This window comes from Meriones unguiculatus, chromosome 14, assembly GCF_030254825.1.
Source record: "Meriones unguiculatus strain TT.TT164.6M chromosome 14, Bangor_MerUng_6.1, whole genome shotgun sequence".
Classification (NCBI taxonomy): Eukaryota; Metazoa; Chordata; class Mammalia; order Rodentia; family Muridae; genus Meriones; species Meriones unguiculatus.
This window is the reverse complement of record NC_083361.1, coordinates 78,090,262-78,115,742: the sequence shown is the minus strand read 5'-3', so window position 1 is coordinate 78,115,742 and position 25,481 is coordinate 78,090,262. Positions and strand designations below refer to the sequence as shown.

At 42.4% G+C, this 25,481-nt stretch overlaps 1 protein-coding gene across 29 annotated transcripts in view; it reads right to left on the bottom strand.

Annotated features, from left to right (window-relative positions):
- Dlg2 (discs large MAGUK scaffold protein 2) overlaps nucleotides 1-25,481 on the bottom strand; it is a 1,917,798-nt gene that overhangs the window by 44,540 nt on the left and 1,847,777 nt on the right. For all 29 annotated transcript variants that reach the window (XM_060367555.1, XM_060367549.1, XM_060367550.1 and 26 more), the window contains one exon: nucleotides 23,249-23,324. In XM_060367555.1, coding sequence (XP_060223538.1) covers nucleotides 23,249-23,324 — 76 coding nt within the window. The remainder of the gene's footprint in view (nucleotides 1-23,248; nucleotides 23,325-25,481) is intronic.

The window sequence follows — 25,481 nt, the reverse complement described above, 5'->3', positions numbered from 1 at the left end:
TCTCTCTGGTGGTGGGAGGGAGGATGCCATCATCATGCAGATACAGTTTGCTTTGGCAAGCTCAGTTGAATGTGTTTGTTATAATGGAAAGGGTCTGCGCCCTCAGACTTGACTGTTAAGACATTACCAGAGAAACGAACACTAGAGACAGGGCTGTCATACCAGACTGTTTACCACAGCTAAGGTTCCACAATCCCTCTGCCTTCTGACTTCAAACCTGACATGGTTATAGGGTTGTAGGTATAACTTGGGGAAGAAAGATAAATGACTTTTCTCAAGTGTGTTTTGCACAGTATGGAGACACTCATCCACTCATTTTGTTTATAAACCAATTATAATACTTTATTAATACATACAATTCATTATTTCTTTTTTATTATATGGAACAAAATGTGCCAAGCCTTCTGATAAGCGCTTAACAGTTTGGCCTTCATTTAAATATTCATAATTGGAACTAATAATAAAACTAGGAAAGTATCCCAATAACGTGTCATTTGCTTGGGAAATTTGTAGATTACTTCCCGGAGAAACCTGCAAACTTTTGCAAGTCCAATTAGTTGCTTTATAATTCTATAATGATCCAGCATTTTATCATTCTACCCCTCAATACTAAGGCTAATACAATAACAGACAGGATCTCAAAATAAAACAAAACAAGTGAAGCAAAAACTCAAAATACTTTCTGTTCCTTACTGTGTTCTTACAATGGGAAACATGAAGATTATTTTTAAATTCCCATGTTAGATTTGAAAACAGGGTTCATAGCAGATAACGGTCATACTGCTGTTTATTTGAAGGGTTTATTTAGTAATTTAGTTAGATGCGTGTTTGTACACGTGTGTGCATGCACACAGAGGCTTAGACTAGGGTGTAGCTGAAGTTACAAATGGCCGTGAGACACTCAGTGTGGGTGCTGGAATCCAACATAGGTCCTCTGAAGAGCAGCAGCACTGCTAATTCTTGATTTTCGTTTTTACAGTATTTTCATTTGTCTTTTATATGTTACTGCCATTTGCTCTGATTTGAAGTTTCTTGGCAAGGTCTAAAAGGCTAAGCCTTCAGTGGCCAACTGGATCCAACTGGCCATGGAGGTAATAATTTATCATTCTCAAATTCTAAAACTACATTCCAAGTCAAATTAAAAGAATTCCATTTTATTTTAGTATTCTCCAAATGCCTCAACAATTAAGGGAGTTCTTTAAGCCCCATGATCTGGAATCTGGAAAATCAGCTAATAAAATACTGAAGTAAAAACAAATTAAGTTCTTCTTTTCTTTATTATTTTTCTTTATTTTATTTTTATTAATTACAGTTTATTCACTTTGTATCCCCCCTATAGCTCCCTCCCAATTCTACCCTCCCTCCCCCTTCTCTACCCATACCCCTCCCCAAGTCCACTGATAGGCGAGGTCCTCCTCCCCTTCCTTCTGACCCTAGTCTATCAGGTCTCATCAGGACTGGCTGCATTGTCTTCCTCTGTGGCCTGGCAAGGCTGCTTCCCCCTCAGGGGGAGGTGATCAAAGAGCAGGCCAATCAGTTCATGTCAGAGACAGTCCCTGTTCCCATTACTATGGAACCTGCTTGGACACAGAACTGCCATGGGCTACATCTGTGCAGGGGTTTTAGGTTATCTCCATGAATGGTTCTTGGTTGGCATATCAGTATCAGAAAAGACCCCTGTGCCCAGATTTTTTGGTTCTGTTGCTCTTTTAATGCGTGCAGTGTCTGTCCGTGCAGGCCAGATGACAGCATTGGATCCCTGGGAACTGGAGGTACAGGCAGCTGTGAGAGCCTGGTATGGGGTGGGAATTGAAACTACGTCTTTCGAAACAGCAGCAAGTGCTATGACTGCAGAGCCATCTCCCCAGCCTCATGTGGGCTGGGGGAGTCAGGCTCAGATTGCCTGGCTTGGCAGCAAGTGCCTTACCTCCTGAGCCACCTCCTGATGCCAAAAGCTGTATTTTAATGAACCTTAATTGAGCATCCACTCAGTGCATGTCCAGATTAGACCCCTTTCCTGGCTGTTCTTCTCCACCTTCAGAATCATCTAGTTTGGGACTTTAGGCTTTCCTAAATATTCTACAGATACCACTTTCATAACCATATTCAGCTTTATCCGTAAGGACTGGAATTTTGTCTTAAATATTTCTTTTGAATTCTGTGACCAAGCCCCCAAGCAATCTATAAAAGAAGACGTATGATTACTGGGAATGGTTGTAGCTTTCAGCACTAGTACTTATTAAATCCCTACCCACCTGGCAGCTGTAGCTCCAGAAGTCATTCATGGATGAACCATTTCAAGTGCTTCCTACCTCTCAGCACCTCCTAAATGACTACAAATTGTATTCACTTTTTATAACAAGGTGTAACAGTGTAGCACTGAAGAAACTGACATAGAGAAAGGCTGGGCCACATGTCCCAGAGTTCACATCCAGAAATCTTAGCCTCCTGTAGCTTTGGTTCATCTCTTTGATGGCCGGTTATTTCCTCAGCACTCAAAGGCAGAGGCGCTGGGACACAGCATGAACCAACTCAGAAAGGATGCTTTACCTGAGGTTGAGCATCTGGTAGCGCTTCCAGCAAATATCCAGGTAATAAATGCTAAGACTGCTCTGAGGAAGGATACCTGGTCCTCGTCCAGACCTGGACCTTCCTAAGTATAAGAGTGAATAAAAATCACTTCCTCTTCTTCCCAGCTTTAGCTTCTTTCTTGTCTAACAGGAAATCAGTGAGATGACTTCTTTTATAACATTTAGAATCCTCACTGTGAAGATGTTTCTTCCTGCCTCTCCATGTCTCCCCTTTCTCTTCCTTCTGCATTATCTCCCTCCTTCCTGCAGGCAGGGGAGAGAGGCATTCTACTTCCCTTCCCAGATGAGTGATGCATCAGTTTCAGGAGCAGACATTTGCTTTTCATCTCCCATCATTCGATTTTACCTCCAGATCAGAGCATAGGAGGCCACTATAGAGCACTGGGGACTTGGGGAGTGACTGGAGGTAAACCGGTATAAGTCAGGCACAATAATTAAAGTGCTTTTTTAATAATACAAAGCCCAATTGAATAATACACATTTGAATAATTCTTATTTCCTGCTTGAATGAAAGGGAGGGGAACTTACAAATATAGGCAGATTTCATCCTGCAGCTGAGACTTCTGGCCCTTCGCCAATAACTGTTAGTAGACAGAGTGAGTCCCAGGAACTAGGACTCCCGCTAAGGATTCCCTTAGGTGGCAGGTGATCTAAGGTGTGGGTGGACAGCACTGATTGCTGGTTTCTGCCTTAGGCTCTTTGATCAAGTCCACACTGTGTCTTTCCTCTGAACGTTTCCTTTTAGACACATCATATTCTATCTTCAAGTGGGCAGCACTTTCTCAGGCCAGTCAGGAGGGGTGGATCAAATTCACAAATGGGGAATATCTGAGCGGTCTGATGTTTTTCTTAAGAAGAGAAAAATTAAGTGCTGCTTGCTCAGCTTTGAAGAGTAGAAGATAAAAGAACAGATTTTGATTTCTCTGTCACTTTTAGACTACAGGGAAAAAAGGAAGGAAAACATGTACACACATGTCAAGAGAATAAAATACTCTTGGAACCTCCAGGCTGCCTTCTGAGAACACACCCCAGTCCTGTTCATGCTTGCCTCGCAGCCTGACATGCTGATTCTTATTTTTGTACCAGACACTGGGTGAGTTTGACACTGTACATCAAATGTCACTTTAAATCCAGAGACAACACACTATTATTTTCTCTCAAATGTTTAGATACGGTATTCACCCATCAATTGCATTCATTACACCTGTGGGAAAGTAGTACTTAGCACCTGTGCCTGGTAACCAGTACTAATAAATGACACACCCATTCTTTACTTATTTTCAAGTCAGATCAAGGAATGAAGAATTCACATCCCAATGGAAACAAATTCATTTGAATGCATGAAGAAAATGTGGTCATAAATATCATGGAATTTTAGTCAACAATAATGAAGAATGAAATTGTGTTCCCTGAAGGAGAATGGCTGGAACTGGACAGCACCATGCTAAGCAAAATAAGCCAGTCTCAGAGCAATACTCATTACTTTAAGGTTCTAGAGATGTGGGCTACTCCTATTTCCATTGAATGCTGTAGTGATGTAGTCAAGCTCTGTCATTATATGCACCCTATCAATGATAACTGTTCCACCGACTTGCCAGGTACCATAGTCAGGCTTCAAACTGGAAATAGTGCACAGTAGAAACTAAAAGTGAGGGGAAGAAAGAATATCAAAGCTCACTCTTCATTAAGCAAACTATTGCTGAATGGGATGGGGCTAAGTTTTCTTTCACATGTTGAGTTTAGAACAAATAAAGGACGTGGATGTTAAAAAAGGAGACTTTTAAGGACAAGAAAGGCAGAGAGATGGAGGAGGACAAGAGAGGGTAGTGCCATTGTGGGGTGCATGTGACTGGAGCATATATGCATGTACAGAAATGACACAACTAAACCTATTCCTTTGTTTAGAGTAATATTCACCAACTGAAGGTTGCTACCGTAGATGCTGAGAACATAGTGAAAGGTTTGCAGTGTGAAATAATTGCATGAATGGAGACACATACAAACAATATATCAGCAAAAGGCATGGAGACTGGGGAACTCTAAGAAACATGTTTTACATGAGAATTAACGAGTAACTGGGACTGTCACATAGAGAACCGACAAAGTTAGACCTTCTCTGAAAGAAGAATGGCCTGCTAATGATGGTGTGCAAGGGTATCCTTGGCCTCCATCCTTCCCCCATTCCACATGAAGAAGGAATGGTGAGAAGCCATTCGGAGGGAGTAGGGCACAGAGGACTGGTGGGAGAGGAGCCTGAGGATGACATCAGTTGCAAATGGCCTGATACATATTTACTTCTGCTGAAGAAAGAAGCAATGGGTGAGGGGCTCTTTTGTTTTTCTACAGAATAATGTGTAGAGTTCAGAAACTATATCCTTTTACCAGTAACTCAGAGTACTTGAAGTTTAAGTCCTGGAGAAGACTTCTGAACCTGACAGAAGAGTTGCATGCTCTATTCTTAAAGTCTGGGCACATTGTCTACTTACTGTGATGTGACACGAGGCTGTAAGTAACAAGAATGAGATTAAAGGTAAATGCTGAGAACATATTCCTGGGACTTCTCCACCCTCTGAAGATTTAAAATAGGAAGGTCAGTGTGGGCGGGGCTGCACTGAAGTTCTGCTCTTGGCAGACACCTGCTGATGGAGCTTAGAGAACACAGCTGAGCATTACACAATGAGGCGAGGAGAACATCAAAGTTGACTTTAGGGACATAACCACATGCAGAGCAAGTAGCCACAGAGGGGACTTAAGTCTTACATTTCCTTTAGCAACCAAAGCCCACCAGGCTGTATCCTGGAAGCTCTGTAAACAACCAGGAGTGAGACCCAGCAGTGACCTGGCCGTGGCAAAGGTGTAAATTAAATATAGAATATATTTTTAAGTGTGTGTTCACCTTAGCGGACCATGTGTGAAAGAACTAAGCCTTCCCTATCACACACAGGTCCAATCGCAAAGATGCTTCGACATAGCAACCTCAACGACACCAAGAAAACCGAGTTTTCTAAGTATCACTAATCACAGATGATTTTTGAATTTTATTATGACATATAAATGCTACATACATGGGTAAGAGCAATGAGCACTTTTTTTATTTATATTGAAATTTACATTTACATGTGTTTGGGTGACATAATCACAAGATACAGCTAACACTGGAGGGAGAGGGTCTATCCAGAAAGATGGTTTTCTGTTAGAGTGGCCCTGCTGTAGTCTCAGCCTCACAAGATTGCTGTGAGAATTTAATGAGAAAAATCCTTATTCTTAACAAAATGCTTGCCTTATAAGTTATCTTTGATAAATGCCAGTTGTATTCTTCTTACATTTCAGAAAGAACACTAATAAGGGTGGAATTCTTTGATTGCCAAATGTGGACATTACCTATTACTGGGAAGAGAAAAACAGTTCCCTTAGACTTTGGGATCCTGGGGGGGGGATACACTTTTTCTTTGACAAAGCAGTTACCTCCTTGTAGCAATCATAGCTCTGTGTATGCTTTCCTAATTGCAATCAAGCTTGTGTTCTCGCTTCTCTCCTCTTCAGGCTTGCCATTGGGAGGAAATCACTATGAGTGAAGAGTGACTGGGTTTGTCACATACATTGAACTAATGCTCCGCATTCACTAAAGTGTTAATTCTTTGTGGGAACTGAGCACAAGCCAGTTTGAGAGAGGAATAGTTCGATGGGGGACCTTCTGTGAAAAACCATTCACATCCAAAAAAATTGCCCAACTCTCAGTTTCAAAGAATGGGAGGGGAAAATTCTTTACAAAAATATTCGTGACTTGTAAACCCATCAAAGGCAGGTGACACACTTTTGCTTCTTTTCCTTCTGAAGGGCTGTGACTTACGCTGACAAGTCTTACGGATGAGCTGGACAGCAAACAGTGGTTGCTATCCAACGTTCCCCGCTCTGTCAAGATGAGGAAACACATGATTCTGTAGCTAACAAAGGAGATGGTCCCCACAGCTTCCCTGGGGTTGCCTGTGTACACCAATTGCCCTTGGTGAAAAGGAACATGGGTATTTCTAACTCCACCCCACCCCTGCCCCGCCTGCTTCAGAATCTCAAGAACACAGGACAGGATAAATCACAGCCCCAAGTCATGATATATTTTCTATTCCAGTTTGGCGTCTTAGAACTTGACAGCAGCTCTGTGGGGCTTGCTAAGTTATGATCAGTTGGCCCATAGGAAATTAAGAGTGAGCTCCATGTGGATAGTTCCCAGCTGACTCGGTACTGGAACTCTGTAGGTTTGTATAGCTCATCTTCAATCAAGCACGTTGACCCTTTCACACGTTGCGGTTTTGGAAGAGTAACTTCCCGTCGTGGATGGCCTGGTTGATGTGAGATCTGGGCTCCCAGTACTTAATTTGCTGACTGCCCACAAGCAACTGATCATATGTTGAGGGTGGCAACATGAAAGGAAACATGACCCTTCCCCAGACCATTTGATGCAGGCCAAGAGCAAATGCATGCTCTCACTGTACTGGGCCTTGAAAACTACTGTTATGTAAATAAAATGGTAATCCAAATAAATATTCATAAGCCTTTAAACAGCAGCACCTGGCTGTGTGACTGCAGACAGGCCATTCCTTCCTGCAACCCTGCCTCCTCATCTGTGAAACGGATAAGGAACCAAAGGCTTTTCCCCCTCATCTTTCTTTCTTCAGATTTAAGGGTTTATTTTCTAATATCCAGGAAGAATTTTTAACCCTGGAGGAAAAGTGGATTTATGTTGCTAGTCAAATGCTGGTTTTAATGTCTTAAAGTTTATTTTGTTAAAAACAAAACAAAACAAAAAAAAAAACTGCATCCATTCTGCTCTGGGATGGCCTTCAGTGCTGTTCGCAGTATTGTGTATAAGGTGACAATAGCACGCCTCATTACCTAACGCCAGCAGAATGTAGTGGTTTGAATGAAAATTGCCCTCACAGCTCATAAGGAGTGTGAGGCACTGTTAGGAGGTGTGGCCTTGTTGGGAGAAGTGTGATACTGGAGTGGGGCTTTGACGTTTCAAATGCTGAAGCCAGGCCCACTGTCACTTTCTCCTTCCCTGCCAATCCAAATGTAGAACTCCCAGCTCCTTCTCCAGCACCATGTCTGCCTGCATACAGCCATGCTTCCTGCCGTGACCATAATGGGCTAAAGGTCTGAACTGTGACCCGGCCCCAAGTAAATGCTCTTCTTTACAAGAGCTCCACGGTCATGGTGTCTCTGCACAGCAGTAAAACTTTAATTAAGACACCCAGTGACTTTGCTTGGCACTACAATAAGAAGCAAGTATGGGCTGATACCTGCTTGAGGTTTGGCCTTGATGTAAGCACACGACTTTAATTTCTAATGTGGTTCTGCCAGGTCACACTTTCTGCACTGTTATCCCAGTGGGCACAGTTTACTTCTTATCCTTTGTCTTCTACATGATCATAGATGATGTGTTTCACAGTCTGCTCAGCAGCTTTGCTGCCCGTGGCCTTGCCTCAGTTGCCAAGATGTGGCTGTACTTATATTTTTTGTGAGCCATGCCAGTGCCCTCATTCCCAGTACCCAAACTTTACTCCCATCAAAAGGCAATTTCTCTTTGTACAAGGTATCAGTAGTTCTTCTGTCTGGAGCATGCAGATGGGCCAGCCCCCTAAGTCTTAGGGAAAGCTTCCCTGGGCTCCTTACGTGAACACTCAATACCCTCAAGCACTGGACCTCAGCTACATTTACACCCTTCCTCCCTCATGGACTTCTGCCCGTGTGCTAGGCAGATGTAATCCTGGCTGGTTACCAGGCAGCATCCTCTCCCACACCTTTTCTTCTACCGTTGGCCAGGCACAAAAATACACCGACTCTACAGCCATTGAGATCTTGCTCAATCCTTATAGACTCGGCCAAACTGTTACTTCCTTAAAACACTTTCTCAGAGAAGCCCCTCTCCATTAAGATTCTTCACTGCTTAGGACACATTTTTCACCTTATGTTACAGTGGTGTCCATGTGCTTCCGGGAGGTTCTGCGGAGGCAGGGGTGAGCCTGACGCAGTGATCAGGGCAGTATTCTGTACAGAGAGAAACTTCAAAAGCCACGTACTGAAAACCTATCTCTACAGCAGTGGCTCTCAATCTGTGGGTAGCGACCCACTTGGATTCGAACTATCCTTTCACAGGGGTTGCCTGAGATGGTCCAAAAACACAGATACTTACATTATGACTCATAACGGTAGCAAAATTAGTTATAAAGTAGCAGCAAAAATAATTTTATGGCCTGGTTTATAGTTTGATACTAATTACTGGCCCTCAAGATCTGGTTACAGCCCAGATGCACCTATCCTTGTGTAAACCTGTCTAAGACATTATTCCTGATTGGTTGATAATAAAAGCCCGTACCTGGGCAGAGCCGAAAGAAGGTGGGTGGAGTTAAGGTTTGCATGCTTGGAGGACAGAGAGAATCTTGGGAAGAAGATAGACAGGAAGAGAGGAGGAAGGAGGAAGCCACCATGGGTTAGGTGGAGAGAGAACCATGTTGGCCAAGAGGAAGGACTTTGAGACTGGCATGGAAAGAAGTGATCCCGAGGAAGAATACAAGCAAGTATCTTGGGATTATGGATAGTAAGTAGCCTAGATAGTAAGGGTGAAGGCAGACGGCATGGGACAAGGCTGGAAGATAGGAGATAGCGTAGGTAAAGTGTCTGCCCAGCACAATGCAAATAAGGCAATTATAATATCTAACAGGTGTCTGTGTTTTTATTTGATTGTGGTAGTAGTTTGATAATACCACTGCAATAATTATATCGCTAATAATGAACATATTTAGCCTGATACCATTTAGTTTCAGTCACATTTATGGTTAGGGGTCACCACAACATGAGGAACAAATTTAAGGGTCCCAGCATTAGGAAGGTTGAGAACCACTGCTGTAAAGGCAACAATAAATTGGTTAATTTTCTATTCTAGGGTGATGTTAAAAAGTATATGTTCTGTTACCTTCTTGTGTACCTGGCTTTTCTCCCCCAAACACCACTCCTTATTCTTCCACTAGCTGATTGATTAACTATTTGGGTGTGTGGTGTACGCACGAGTATATTGGCAAGAGCATATATGGCAAATGCCCATTTGCCCATGTGGAGGCCAGAGCAGAAACCTGGGTGTCCTCCTCTGTTGCTGTCTGTACTGTCACAGAGAGGGTGTTCCATTGAACCACAGGTTTGTATTGCGGACTAGACTGGCTGGCCACTAAGATCTTGGGGTCTACCTGTCTTCCTCCCCAACACACGGGGACTGCAGCCACACTTGGCTTTTTATGTGGGTGCTGTGGGTTGTGCTCGGGTCCTTGTTCAGAGCAGATGCTCTTACTGATAGAGCCAGTCCTCCAGCCCTCACATGACTTAATTCCCCGCCATGCAATAGCTTTTCCCCCTCATTAGGAACATATGGGAGGAAGTTAGTCTCGAAACTTTTTTCAGATAGTACACGGCCTGTAATTAACAACAACTCACTGCTTTCTACCAACATAAAAACGGGACACAGTCTAAAAACAAAAACAAAACAACAACAAAACAGTCAACATTTGGGCTTGTGACGGGGCTCCGAGTGTAGATGTGTTTTCTGCCAGAATGGATGATCAGAGTTTGACCTTCGGGACCCACCCACATGGTAGAAGCAGAAGCTTGACTCCTGAAGTTGTCCTCTGACAGCTGCGAGTGTGATGCAGCATGCGCAGTACACAGTAAATAAATTAACATGCAATACAAGGGCAATATATACTGCTTTTACTTGCTGGGACTCATTAATTACTGTAGTGAGGAAGCTGGATGGCTGACAGTCACTTCTGAGTCTTCTTCCTCTTTGTACCAAGGTTTAAGATCTCAGATGGCTAAAGCTTAGACAGGGAAACCCTCAAAGTCCAGAGGATGGCTCCAGGCCTTCTGCTATAAGCCAGGTTAACAGAAGCCCCACAGTGAATCAGAATATATTCATGACTAACTCCCGAAGTAGAACTGGGTTTAAGCCAAGTTTTCTGAGTAGTAGCAGATAGAAAATTTAACGATGGCTCATGCTCTCATCGCATGAAACTGCGCTTATAATTCATATAATTGCAAATTATGTTTTTATTTATATTATTTTAGTTTTAGCATCACTAATCGAAGAGGTAGAATGAGCTAATAAAATCCAGAATTAGTCCACACATAAGAATGCTTTAAATGATCAATTACTTTTCTCTCTCACAAGAATCGTGTTATTGTGTGGGGCTCTGCTATACTCCCCACTTGCTGTATGAGCTTGGTAAGTTTTCTTTCTAAAGTTCAGTTTTCTCATCTGTGGAATGGGCACATTAACTGTGTTTTACTTACAGAGTTACTGTAAGTAGCAAACAGACAATACTTATTGTCTATAGAAGGGCAGCAAGTGGAGCTCAGTGGAAAAGAGCTTGCGTATGAGCCTGGCCTTGGGTTTTATCTTCTGAAGTAAAAAAGAAAAAAAAAATTACTCTGTATAAAAAAAAAAGGCAGTTAAGAGGTGTTTGGAAGAATGGGCAGCCACAGGAACTAGACTGCAGTGGTTTGCTAGCATCCTAACTATAGACCAAGAGTATTTTGGTTTTGGTTTGTTATTAATTTCCTACTGGTAGTTACATAGCATTGTGGAGACTCAGCCACATTTCAGAACTGTAGCCAACAACAAAATCATGGAGTGGGGACGGAGGCTCGGTCCTGTACTCACTATCGAGCTTCCCACCCACAGCAGTTAGCATGTGGGAAGTCCTCCTCTCCCTGCAGGCACATGGTCCAAACTAGGCCTTGTGCAAGGAGTACAGGTCAAAGTTTGGGCAGCCTCCCCTTCCTCTCCATCAGTGTAAAGGGGGCGTAGATCTATGGGGTGGAGCACCGCTAAGAGGTTGGTTGCTGTAGTTGGGCGTCTCTGAGGTGTATGGGTATGTAGAGAGGGGTGGGTACCTCTAGCGCCGTCGCATATTAATATCGTTCTCATTTTTTAATATGAGGGCCTTGGCTATGTCATGACAATGAACGATATTGGTCACTTTGATACCAGTGGAGTCTCTGAGAAGCTTGTTGAAATACAGCGCTGCACCAGCACAATCTGACTCCATGGGCCCGTCTCCAGACTGAGATTATTTCATTTTTAATGAAAGCTTCGGCTAATTCCGTGGGCGCTGCAGGCTACTTTACTGTCCCTAACCAACTAGAAGATATTTTAGGGTTACCTTTCTTATAGTCTCACTGTGGGCCCAGGCCAGGCCTTCTCCATTTCCCCTTTGCATCACTGGGATGGACTCATGGTCTCCAAAGCTCTACAAGATCTGGTCCTGACTCCTTTGCCTTTTCTTCTGACATTCCAGGCTTTGTGCTGAGATAGCATCAATCATCTCTGGCTTTTGTAAATGCATAGGACCATATCCTGTTTTATACACTCTCATTCTCACTCATACCACTCTTTTCCACCTGGAAACACTTTGCTGCTTCTCTGACACTCATTTTGGCCATTTTTTTCATCTGAGCTCCAAAAGAGGGTTAAGTCTTGCTGGACTGAGTTCAGAGAGTACCATGTGCTCACCTCTCATGCAGGACTAATTCTACCTGTTACTTATGCACATTTGCATACGTACAGAATGATGGGAGCCATGTTTTATTGGCGATGTACTTCCATTTCCTAAATCTCTACCTAGCTCTTGGTATAGCTTCAAGACCTAGTTGTTAAAATGAAAAGCTTACATGAGAAAGGAATACAGCACAATTAACAAATGGGTCTAGCTAGCATGAATTAAGTCAAAGCCTTATCTTAGTCAAGCAAATGAAAGTAACATCAAATTTGAAATATTTAAAAAAATTATGTGTTTATTTCTATGCATGTGTGCAGTATATAGAATTTTTTAGTTATATATTTTACTACATTTGGATTATAAAAGTTCAGAGTAATTTGGTATTTCAATAGCAATATTTTTTTGACTCAAAAGGGAGTGCTATAGACTAAGGCATATGCAGAAAAATGAATTCGAAACATGACTTATTCTTCATGCTACTACTCTGAGCTGCCCAGAGAAGAAACTCGCTAACCTGTGGAGCTGTCTGTGGGCTATCCAGTGAGCTGTGGTTTTCCAGAGCATGCAAACTGCCGTCCATGCTAGGGTGGGCTTCTAGTGGCCTTTGAGTCACTTCTGCTCCTGTGTGTTACCCCTCACCCATGCTCCTATGCGTCACTCCAATAAAACCCATTGGTTCACCAAGTTGGACTTTGGTGGTACCTTACTTTGGTCTGTCACTGGGTGGGTAGATATTTGTTCACATCTTCGCAGCTGTAGTGGCACACAACACCCTCTGAGACCCACCCGGAGAAGCCATTACCACTTCTTCATCAGGTAATTATCTGTGTGCTACATGGGAAGGTCTCAGCTGACAGAGGAGCTCGAGGTTTAGAGAAATGTGATTATCATGTTCTAAAAGTGTATGGTTTACTAACACAACTCAGGCTGGACTAATGACACTGGAGGCCTTCCTCTTTGTGCTTCTGTAAAATGCTATCTAAACTGGTTAATTGATATTGCCCCCTGGGAAAGAACAGAAGGAGAGACACTAGAGCCGAGGAAATGAGTGAGGAATCTTCTAGAGGGCCTTGGGTGGGAAAGCAAGGATGGACAACTGAAGAAAGGCTTTTTCTGATTTTCTTTTTTTTTAACTTTGAGGAAAAGGCTTGCCTTCCTCCATACCCATGGATGTAGTATGACTTTCCTTCCATCTCTTCCCCATCCCCATCTGAATCTCTAGTCCATCCAAATGACATTTGAGTATTTTTACCAGGCTCCTTTATCCACAGATTGACTCCATGAAGAAGGTCTGTGGATCTGTTTTGCAAGTGTGTGTGTGTGTGGGGGGGGGTGTAGGGAAGGGGCAGTCATAATTCATCTCTGAAAGCGTTACTTAAAATCAATTCCTTTAACTCATGCTGGTAAAGCAAATGTAATTCCCATTTTGCTAACAGAACCGTCAAATTGCTTTTTTTGATAAACGGTATACTAGCCGGCTCTGCTGCCGGGGGTCTTGGGCTACATGAGACGTTCCAAGAATCAATACGGTAGAACAGGTTCTCAACGCTGACCCCCATTTGGCTCGGGTACACTGCCTGTCACCGGGTCCTTCGTGGCACTACTGGTCTGTCTTCCTCACTCAGCGCCTGCTCTTACAAGGACCCTAAGGCGTTGCAAAAGGCAACTATTGTTAGGAAGCGCAGGGACAGGCATTCGTGGCTGATACCCGTCTCTGATGACTTTTTAGACATAATTTCCAGTTTTCCTTTTCTGCTCTTTCCAGTTCAGATTTTTCAGAGATCCATACCCAGTCTATTGCCGGTTTCTCAAACCCCTTCCACCACCCGTCTCCAACATGCCCTCGCAGTTGCCAGCAGATGCCTCTGAAAGCCCTCGGTGAAGTCCTTTCCCATCCTGCAAGCACGGGGCACTGAGAAACCAGTGTGTGTCATGAAGGCACCACGCTGGCGCCGAAGCCTGAATACACACAGATCTTCGCCCGGAAGACCTCACGGCACAGTCAAGTAAACCCTGCAACACTCTTTACTCCGCACAAGCTCAGAAAAACAACTAGGTCTGCTTTGGTCACCGCCCCCACAAGTCTTCATTTTTTACAGGATAAAGTAAAGCTTCCCAGAGGATTTAACTCATCAGAACTATCTTTCCGCTTCTGAGCCCTTTTCTCCCCTCCTTAATAAAGTATCCCTTGCAGTGAGGCAACTTTATTTCCTGCCTGGCCAGTGGCCTATTCCTACCTGCCTCCCACGCGTTATAAATTTCACTAATTCTTTTAAAGCTGGCGACTCAAATTCTCTGGGTTTGTGAGCCAGAGTTTCCTTTGTCCTTCTGGTCCTCCTGGGTTATGGTGCTATGACTTCCTTCCTGTAGGGACCGGTTCTCTCCCTGAGAACACCTGCTTCTCTGGCCAGCTGTTAGGGTGTGCATAGATGTCTGTGCATAACAGCCGTGCCTGTATTTTATTCTTCCAGGCCACTGCATGTGGCTCACAGCTCACTTCAGAAACAGGCACACCAAAGAAGGAAGTCACTTTCCCTTTTTATAGATTTAGATTCCTGCTTGAGTTAGCTTTTAACAAAACTAAACTGACCTCAATTTGCTTCATCATTTTTCTTACTGCCTAAGTGTGACATATGTCAATAGGAAAGAGATATTACTTACTACGTGCTGTAGTAAGCAGATAATAAACAGCCTTGGAATCAGCCAGGCAAGAGTTAGATTTACTTTTCTAAACCTAACCTCATGTCTACATAGAAGTAAATGATTGCCTTTGGAATTTTGTTGTGGTGTTTAAAAAAAAAAGTATGGAAACTGGATTTTTACAATTTATCCTCCTCCTACTATGTTTGTATGTGTGTCCATGTATGTGTGAAGATGTGTTCATTCATTGCAGCTGGAGGCCAACTCATACTAGGCAGGATTTCCCACCTCAGTTAAACACTGTGTGTGTTTGTACACAGAAAGCTCTCTTTGTTCTTATGTAAAGTGGTGTAAGACCAGTTATTTCATATTAGATGCTGGTGTTGACTGTGACCTGGAGTTCACCTTGTAGGCTAGACTAGTTGAGTCCTGGGGATCTACTTGCCTCTGCCTCTCAGCGCTGGGATTATGACACTTGCTTTTACCCCCAGCTTTTACGTGGATTCTGGAGCCCCAAAGCCTGATCTTCAAGTGCCGCAGGCGCTTTACCAACTGAGCTGTCTCTGATGCTCCCTGCACCTCTAATCGCACCTATCTGTCCTGCTCTGTTGTCTCAGAAGGAAGACGCTAGGGACCAGCTACTACTTACATTCAACTTTACACTTTAGGAGAAGTTTATGGTGTGAACAGGACAGTTTTTCACAGACGCTCTTACTGCACATTGCTGACACACATTCAGTAAGAACACAGACACTGTTCTACGCCCCCCACATGCATTCCTCTTCCCTAATTATAGGGATTTAAAAATGAGCAGAAAGCAGCGAAGTCCAGCAGACAGTTAATTGTTCTGTCCAATGCAGTGCAGCGTGCCCTGAAAAGTTATGCATTTTTAAAGACCTCAACAAAGTCACAGAATGATAAGTTAGAAAAGTAACGAAAAAAGTTCCAAGAAATTAAGGGGTGATGTTCATATGAAATTTACATGAAAGACAATTTGAATGAAACGCAAAAGGAACTTCACAGACATTACCAGGAGGACTCAGCTGCACTGAGCCTGGAGGTACTGAGATAGCTCTCAAACTAGGACATGGGAGCTCCACAAGGAGACCAACAAAGCTAAAATATTTGAGCCCAGCCGGCCCTGCAGAGACTGATGCACGAACCAAGGACCATGCATGGAAAGGACCTAGACCCCCTGCTCAGATGTAGTCCATAGGCTGCTCAGTTTCCATGTGGATATCTGAGTAAGTGGAGCAGAGGCTACCTCTGTGATGACTCAGTTGCCTGCTCTTTGCTCACTTCTTCTTTGTAATGCGGCCTTGCCAGGCCACAGAGGAAGAGGATCCAGGCAGTTCTGATGAGACTTGATAAGCTAGAGTCAGATGGCAGAGGAGAAGAACTCTCCCTTTTAGTGGACTAGGGGAAGGGGATGGGAGTTGGGGGGATGAAGGAGGGAGGATGGGACTGGGAGGAGATAAGGGAGGGGCTACAATCAGGATATAAAATGGAAAAAATTATAAGTAAGTAAATAAAGCTCATTCTAACAGATGGCTATTTGCAGCATAGTGATCAAGGTGGGCTGGAACTGGCCACCCTACCACTACAATACCCCATTGCTTTACACATTCAGACATAGAATTGGGAAGTTGAGCATGGGGGGAAAAAGCATGTTCATACATGCAGGTCAAAACTCCAAGTTCCATATGAACTTTTACATGAAACTTCTGATATTCCCTGGCATTCAAGTTGCTGCAACTGCCACAATAACCGCTGTGGTCTACTGTCCCTGACTCACTTGATTTTCCTTTAAGTCCAACTGTCATGTTTATGTTTTCCCTGTATGCATGACAATCTCCTAATCAAACTTCAAGATCCTGTTCAAACACCACCTCCTCTTTTAACCCTGCTTTCGCTGTGATGGTTATTATTAATTATCAACTTGACATGATCTAAAATCACCCAGGAGACAATCCTCAAGTCAAACTTATGAGGGATTAATTGTATTAGGCCACCCTCTGGGCAGGCCTGTGAGGGATTACCTTAATCAAATTAACTGAGGCAGGAAACCTGCCTACAATGGATGTATGGTGTTGTCTCCCTGGACTGGAAGTGTATGAAAAGCTGACAGCGAGCTGAGCAGCAGCCTTCCTCTCACTCTGCTTCCTGAATGCATATTTTAACTCTTGTTAAATTATGATTTTAAAATTATTTTTGATTATTGCAATTTATTCACTTTGTATCCCAGCTGTAGCACCCTCCCTCCCTCTTTTCCTCCCATGACCCTCCCCAAGTCCACTGATAGGGGAGGTCCTTCTCTCCTTCCATCTGACTTCAGCCTATCAGATCTCATCAGGACTGGCTGCATTGTCTTCCTCAGTGGCCTGGTACAGCTGCACTCCCCCCATAGGGAGGTGATCAAAGAGCCAGTCTCTGTCTCCTTACTAGGGAACCCACTTGGGGGCTGAGCTGCCATGGACTACATCTGAGCAAGAGGTCTAGGTTATCTCCACGCCTGGTCCTTGGTTGGTGTATCTGTCTTTACAGAGACCCCTGGGCCCAGATTTTTGGTTCTGTTGGTCTCCTTGTGGAGCTCTTGTCTCCTCCAGGTCTTTCTATCTCCCTCTTCTTTCATAAGATTCCCTGCACTCTGCCCAAAGTTTGGTTTTGCGTCTCAGCATGTGCTTTGCTACCCTGCTTGGTAGTCTTTCAGTGGCCCTCTGTGGCTCCTGGGGATATAAACTTAAACAACTACTTTGGAAATCAATCTGGCGCTTTCTCAGATAATTAGGAATAGTGCTACCTCAAGATCCAGCTATACCACTCTTAGTCATATATCCAAAAGAGGCTCAAGTATACAAGGACATTTGCTCAACCATGTTCATAGCAGCTTTATTCATAATAGCCAGAATCTGGAAACAACCCAGATGCTCCTCAATGGAGGATACAGAAATTGTGGTACATTTACACAGTGGAATACTACTCAGCAATTAAAAACAAGGGAATCATGAAATTTGCAGGCAAATGGTGGGGCCTAGAAAAGATCATCCTGAGTGAGGTATCCCAGAAGCAGAAAGACACACATGGTATATACTCACTTATAAGTGGATATTAGACATATAATATAGAATAAACATACTAAAATTGGCATACCTAAAGAAGCTAAGCAAGGAGGAGGACCCGAGGGAAGTTGCTCAATTCTTACTGAGAAAGCAAATGGGATGGACATTGGAAGCACATTTAATGTGACCAGCCATCTCAAGCCCTGCCGCCCTGGACCATTGCCAGGACTGTGACAGCAAATCAGTCCTTTCTTCCTTAAGTGCCTTTGTAAGGATGTTTTATCACAGCAACAGGAAAATTAATTAAGACATTTACCCAAGGCATAGACAACATAGCAATGGAAAAGGCATGTTAGGTTGTTAAGATTTTAAGCCTGACACAGGTACCTTTCCTACTAATTGTGTCATCTTAGACAAATTAGGCACTCTTCCCGAGGCCCACTCTACTGATTTTTAAAGAGAAAACTGCAATTTGCAAACATTATGGGATGATCCCTGTGATGTTGTACTGTTATTTGCATGTCTTTATGAACTCACTGAAAGATCTGGCCCTTTTAATTTGTTGGTTTCTTCACAAGGTGGCCTTAAATAATACCTCTTGCTTTGTAGCACTCAATGCTACTTTTATCAATAGTCAGTTCTGAAAATGTGACTCAAATATCAGCAAGCCAATTAAAAGTTTAGCTCTGTCAAGTGCTCTCTGGTCACTCCTAGGCCTGTTAGTCTGGAGCTCTTGTACATATTAGCCAGGCTTTTCACAGGCTGCCTGGCTGATGGTAATGGAGTCTCAGGTTCTCCAGCTGCAGCAACCATGATGTTTACCCTGAGAGCTGCTCAGGACACTTTGGTGCTCTGCAAACGCCAGTTAACGATAAAGGTGTTCACAATACGCCTCTCCCTTCTCATTCCAAATAGTTTTCTTTTTTCAGTGCAATGTTGAAATTTATCTCACCTTCCCACTGAAGACCCTGTTACAATGGCTTATTTTTGTAGTCCCTGTCATTAGCTCAAAGTAAGTGGCATTTCCTGTCCCAACTTTCTGGACTCTTCAGTAGCTGGAAACTTTCTCTTCTTTCCAGTTCTCTTCATGCTCTCATCACCCTCTACTTTCTGTGTTTGGATAAGACATTTTCCCATTTAGTTATTGTTCTCATGGAGATTTGGAAAAAAAAAAGTGTTTCTAAACTAATGAATTTCTGAGCAAAGCTCAAGGAGACTTATTGATGGAAGCCAATTTAAAATCATTGAGTTCAGAGATCTCCAATAGAGAACAGTTCCCCAGGGTGTACACAAGATGACTAATTGGTAGTACATTCTATTGTATTGAACTTATGTATGCCTTTGGAATCCTTTCAACGTGAAATGAGATAAAAACTACTAAATATTGGTCTATAAACAAGACAGGACTTGGCTTCCCTGTCATAGTTCTGAGACTTATTTTGGTTGTAAGGTTCAATACATTAGTGACTTAGCAAACTAAAGCGAGAACACAGACTAGTGCTCTCCTGACTCTGTTTTTGGATTTGCTTCCCATATTCCTCTTCCTCTTCTTCAATAGCCCATTTGGGTCCCAGAGTTTACATTTTATTCAGCAGCTAATGGTGTTTAACAAATACAGTTCCAAAGGTGTGGTGGTGTAAATCAAGATGCCCCTATAGACTTATACTTTTTGCATGCTAACTTCCAGTTGACAGACTGTTTGGAAAGGTTCGGAGGAATATCCTTGTTAGAGGAGTGGGTGTGTCACTGGGGGTTGGGCTTTGAGGTTTTAAAAGCCCATGTCAGACCCAGTATGCCCTCCTTGCCTGCTGCCTGTGTGTGAGGCAGGATGTAGCTCTCGCCTACTGCCCCAGAGCCAGGCCTGTCTGCCTCCCACAATGATTACAGTGGACTGACTTTCTGAAAGTGTAAGCAAGCCCCAATTAAAAGCTTTCTTTTATAAGAGTTGCATTGGTCATGGTGCCTCTTCACAGCAATAGAACAGTGCCTAATACTGAGAGGCATCCCAGGTGTTCTGGCTATCACGGATTAACTTGTGGGAAGAAGTATCTGTATTCTAGTCTATACACCACACAAATCCACAGCTTATGTCTGACACAGGGAGGCATTCCACTCAAATTCTCTGGTGTGTCTCGTCTGTATAAGTGAAATAAAATGGACATCTATTATTAAGTTCTCAGCAGGAGTCAATAAAAATTTCTACTTTTGAAGTATTGCTTGTTTTAAAGAACTCTATACCATGACATCATCACAGACCCTCATTTTTAAGGATGATGTCACACGTACAGATGAATTTCTATTTCACTTAAATATTTTTGGGCAAAATAAAATACTCTGTCACTGATTGGGCTTCTCAATGATACTTGTACTTAATATACAAAGGACAGCATCGTGGCTTGCTTAACCAAAGCCTTGGCAAATGATCTACTCTACCTATTGAGCAAAACTGGTGGTGTTTTTCCCCCCACTCACCCACAAGCCACAATTTTTAGGGGAGAAAAGCAAAGCAAAGAACATAAATAGAAAAGGAATGGGAATGTAAAAAGGTGGAAGGACTTATTTTACAGCACAGCAACAGGACACTAGTATGGTCCTCAGTGCGACAGCGAGACAAATTCAGCACTTGCACTGAAGAGGAAAACTGTCTGGGATGAGAAGGGGGAGGGGGATCATGAACACCCTTATCATTGACTGACATTGCCAAGCACCAAAGTGACCCAAGCAGTTCAGGGTGAACGTCACGGTTACTGCAGCTAGAGAACCTTAGAATCAACGGAGAGGCCATGAAAGCCTGACCAGTATGTACAAGAGCTGCGAGTCTCCAGACTAATGAGCCTAGGAGTAAGCAGAGAGCTAGTATTGCCTTTTCTGGAGCTATATTTTTCAAACACAATAAAGTTATAGCCAGTGTCATACTGAATGATTACAAAGAAACTAAACTTCTTTCTCTGAGATCAAGAGTAAGACAAAGAGACCTGCCTTTGACCCTTTCTCCTTTCAAACTTCTATCATTGTGTTAGAGGTTCCGGCCAGGGGAATTAAGTAAGAAAAGAAAAGTTATCCACATCGAAGGGGGAGAAAAAGGGAAATTTTTCTTTGTCCATACAATGTATCTTATATGTAATAAATTTTGAGAAATTCACTAAAACCGTCAAAACTATATGTTATAGGATATAATATCTACATGAAATGATATATTTCTATACATTTGCCATGAATGATGTTAAATAAAATTAAGCAAATAATTTTCATGCAAAAAAATACAATTGGAATCTCGTGCCTGTCTATGAACAAAACTAACTCAAAGTTGGCTAAGACCTTAACATAAAGAGTTACAATTATAACCTTCACACAAGAAAGTATAACATAAGCCTTCATGACCTTGGATTAGGCAGTGGTTCTTAGACATTGCATTAAAAAGCAACAAAAGAAGAAATAAATTGGAAAAAATCACAATAGAAGGTTTTGTATCTCAAAGAACACTGTCAAGAGAATAGGAAGAAAACAGAGAAAAGTGAAATAGAAAGTATTAGGAAAGTATTTATCTGAAAAATCCTTTAAGGACAGAGTACAGGGCTGAGAAGATGGTTCAGTAGCTAAAGTGCTTGGCCACAAAAGCAAGAAGACTGGTGTTCATCTTTTCAGAACCCATGTAAATGCTTGCTGGGTGTGGTTCCTGCCTTAGAAGGTAGGGACTGGGTCCCCAGAGCCAGCTGGCTAGGACGACCAGTGGTATTGCTGAGTTACAGGTTTGATTGAAAGGCGCTACTTTAAAGGTGAAAGAGCAATGGAAGAAGATTTCTGATGTTAACCAGCCACACTCTCAACCCCACAAATGCCCCCAGCCACACACATATTCCCATACACACACTCACACACACACATTTACACAACAGACACATACATACACATGAATAAGTGAAGACAAAGGTTTTACAACAACCTGCCAGAATATATGAAGAGACTCTATGACCCAGTTACAATAACATCAGCAAAATTCCAACTTAGGGAGCTGGAGAGATGGATCAGTGGTTAAGAGCACTGTCTGTTCTTCCGGAGGTCCTGAGTTCAATTCCCAACAACCACACAGTGGCTCATAATCTGATGCCCTCTTCTGACATGAATCAAGCTTAAAAACAAACAAACAAAAAATTCCAAACTAAAAATAGACTGACTCTAAGGTGATATCTCTCAGAAAAGATTCACCAGTCAGTCCATAAAAAGGAGCTCACCTGCTCCATTGCTTGGGTAACTACAAATCAAAATCACACAATAACACACAGCTTCATACCAACCAAGGAAGTTAAATTTTTAAAAGACACATCACAGCAAGTACTGTTTGGTCTGTGGAGAAACTGTAACACACACACTAGTGATAGAAATGTGGAATGTTGCAGCCACTATCAGTTCCTAAAATGTGCCGTACAGAGCCATTATATTGCTGAAGGAGTCAGCAGTGTTCCTGCACTATATAAGCAATGAAAGTGAAAACATGCCCACATCAAAATCTTACTACAGGTTCACGGTAGCATTACCCATACTAGCTAAAGAACTGGGAACACCGCAAATGACTATCAACTGATAATGGATATGCTAAATGAGGCATGTCCATGCAATGGAATTTTATATGTCAATAAAAGAAATGAAGTACTTCTTTATTCATGCAACAGTGTAAATGCAACTTGAAGAAAAGAATGTGGGGTGGAATCTGCAGTCATAAAAGAGCATATTCCATTGATATGAAGTACTTACAGGTATATCTATAAAGACACAAAGTAGGTTGCTGACTGTGGTTGTGAGGGGAAGGAAGACTGGGAAATGTGAAATGATTGCTAATCTCTATAGGATTTCTTTATGGAGTGGTGAAATTTCCCAAATTGGTTGTGGCAATGGCTGCCCACCTCTAAATTTAAGTGGGAAAGTTAAATGATAGTTGAATTATGTGCCATTGAAGCTGCGATTAAGAAGAAATGTACACAGGGGTTAATATGGTAGGATTTTGTTGCTGTTAACTTTCCTCTATGTCTGTCACAACAATGCACATATTCCCTTAAATGACCCATGTCTGTATTTCTATGACTATAGTTTTAAATGTATAATGTGTCAAACATTTTACTGTCTATGAAATGTGACCTTTGAGGACATTTAAAGAAAACACCTAAACTATGTTTTTTTTTCATCTTCGCTATTGTCAACACATCACGTTTGTTATCACTAGTTTTGTCCCCAGTAACTAATATATTTGTAATAAACCCACTTTATCAGAAACGACATTACTTTCAGCAGTAATTTGTGACAGTGCTCTCTTGTCTAGTGGTGCCGTTATCTCTTTGCTATTGAAAGCCCGAATGTTAATCATCACTAAATCCATAGCAGCTGAGGGAACTTAATGTCGCCATCAGTTTGTACCTACCCCTTTTGAATCAATCACACCAGGTTTTGCATTAAACTTCACTGTCTTCAATCGGGCACGTTCCTTCCTTTCCACCCTAAGGAAAGTCAAAAACAGTCAATTAAGTGGCAAGGCATTTATGATGAGGTCCCTTATTAAGTAAAGAGTACTTCTTCTTCTCATCCATAGAACTCGAATAAAAAATGCTCTGAAATGGTCTACTTCCTTTGATTAGGGTAAAAAGCCTTGGTAAAAAATGTCCAAACTTCTAATTATGCCCATAGACATTTTTGTCTTATGTGCACTGAGAGTCCTACTATTTGGAAGTAACAGAGATAAAAATTACTGAAATGCTTAATGTATCAACCAGAATTTATTTCAGGAAATAACAGCCCAGGAAACCCAATACCTAGAGTGGAAACAAACCCTTTCTATTCTTTCATATTAAATAGTATCTACACAGTTAGCTTCATTTCGTAACCTTATGTTACATGTCATCTCGAATGTCCCTCCAAGGAGTCTGATGCCCTTCTGTCATCCCTGCAGAGTCATCACCTTACCTTCCACTAAATGAGCATTTGCTCTGTTATTAACTGAGGATATAGGAATGAGGGAAAGAAAAAAAATTAAAGCATGATTGTAACAGGCATTTATTATGATATGTTCTTAGCGAGCACAGAAGGCCAGACAACACTGCTATCTGTGTCCTGGGGGGAGGAGGGAGGGATGGAGAGCATGTCTAGGGTTCTCTGAAGGGGATGTCAGTTAATCTGAAACTAGAAAGGGGAGAAAGAGCTTGTCAGTAGGATAAAGTTCGCAAGTATTCCAGTTGCTAACAAGCCAGGCAGTTGAAGGACTGTGCCACGGGGTTCTTACAAGATGAGGTGAGGCTAGTGAAGTTGTAGGGTTCTATAGGGGACTGTGCCTTGGGGTCCATGCAGGATGAGGCGAGGCTAGTGAAGTTTTAGGGTTCCACAGGGTGTTAGGTCAGGTATGGTGGCATATGTATGAAACCTTACTGCTTAGAAGGTAGAAGCAACAAGATAATGAATTCAAGGTCAACATTAGATATATGACTTCAACACTAGCCTGATCTACATGAAATCACAAAATGTCTCAAAAAAAAATGGCTGGGGAGACACCTGTTGATAAAGCGCTTGCTTATGAGCACAGGGACCTGAGTTTGAAGCCGTGTGAAAGGCCAGGCCTGGGGTAGGGGTGGAAGGATGAGCTCATGATCCTAGAAAAGACAGAGATAGATGAATTCCTAGGGCAGGCTAGCTAGTTAGTTCAGCCTGCTTCTAGGCCAGTGACAGCCCCTGTCTTAAAAAAGGGAGGGAGTGCATGAAAAAGGCACCCATGGGTTATGTACACATGCATTCATACACACACATGCACCCACAGAAACATGAATGAACACGAACTCCCTTTTCTCCCCCTCCCTCGCCTACAACATTGAGCTAGTCAAGGACTTGGGAAGCAGTAACAAAGCATAAATGAGGAAGGCGGTATAATCCAACTAAGAGTTTAGAGATTTCTTTTTATTCATGTGTACATGCATGTATGTGCATGTAGTTATGTCACGTGTATGCCAGTGCTTGTAGAAGCTGGAGGAGGCATTATTTCCTGGAGTTGGATTTACAGGCATTTGTGAGCTGCTGGATATGTGTACTGTAACCTGAACCTCGGCCCTCTGAAAAAGCCAAATACTCTGAACCATTGTGTTACCTCTCTAACCCTTCAAACAAGTGTCTTAAGAAAAGAATCCTGGTGCAGTGGAAAACAATGTTGCAAAGGAAGGGAAAGGGGGAACCTGGGGTCTGTTCAGAAGCTCCTGCCATAACCTAGGTGATAGCAATAAAGGACAGGAAAGGTTAATTGGGAGAAGAGAAGAGCTGAAGAAATACCACAAAATAAAATTTCACCCGTTTCCATTTGAAGCTGGAGTTGAGAAAGAAGAATCTAAATATTTCCTTGACTTTTCCAAGTTTCTACAGCAAAACACTGTTTTTATTTCCTGCTCTGCAAAACACTGCATTTTATCTCTACATAAGTTACATCTTGATTTCCTCCTTTAAAACATTTTGCATTGGATATGAGGGTGCACGAAACACTCAGGAGTCTAATACAGCAGGTCCTCTGTGGATCATCACTGTCCAGAAATATTATTTGCTAGGCTGCTGTGTAATTCTGTTTAAACTTGGCTGGCTTTAATTTCATTTTTTTTTTTAATTTCTGGGGAAACAAAAGAGCA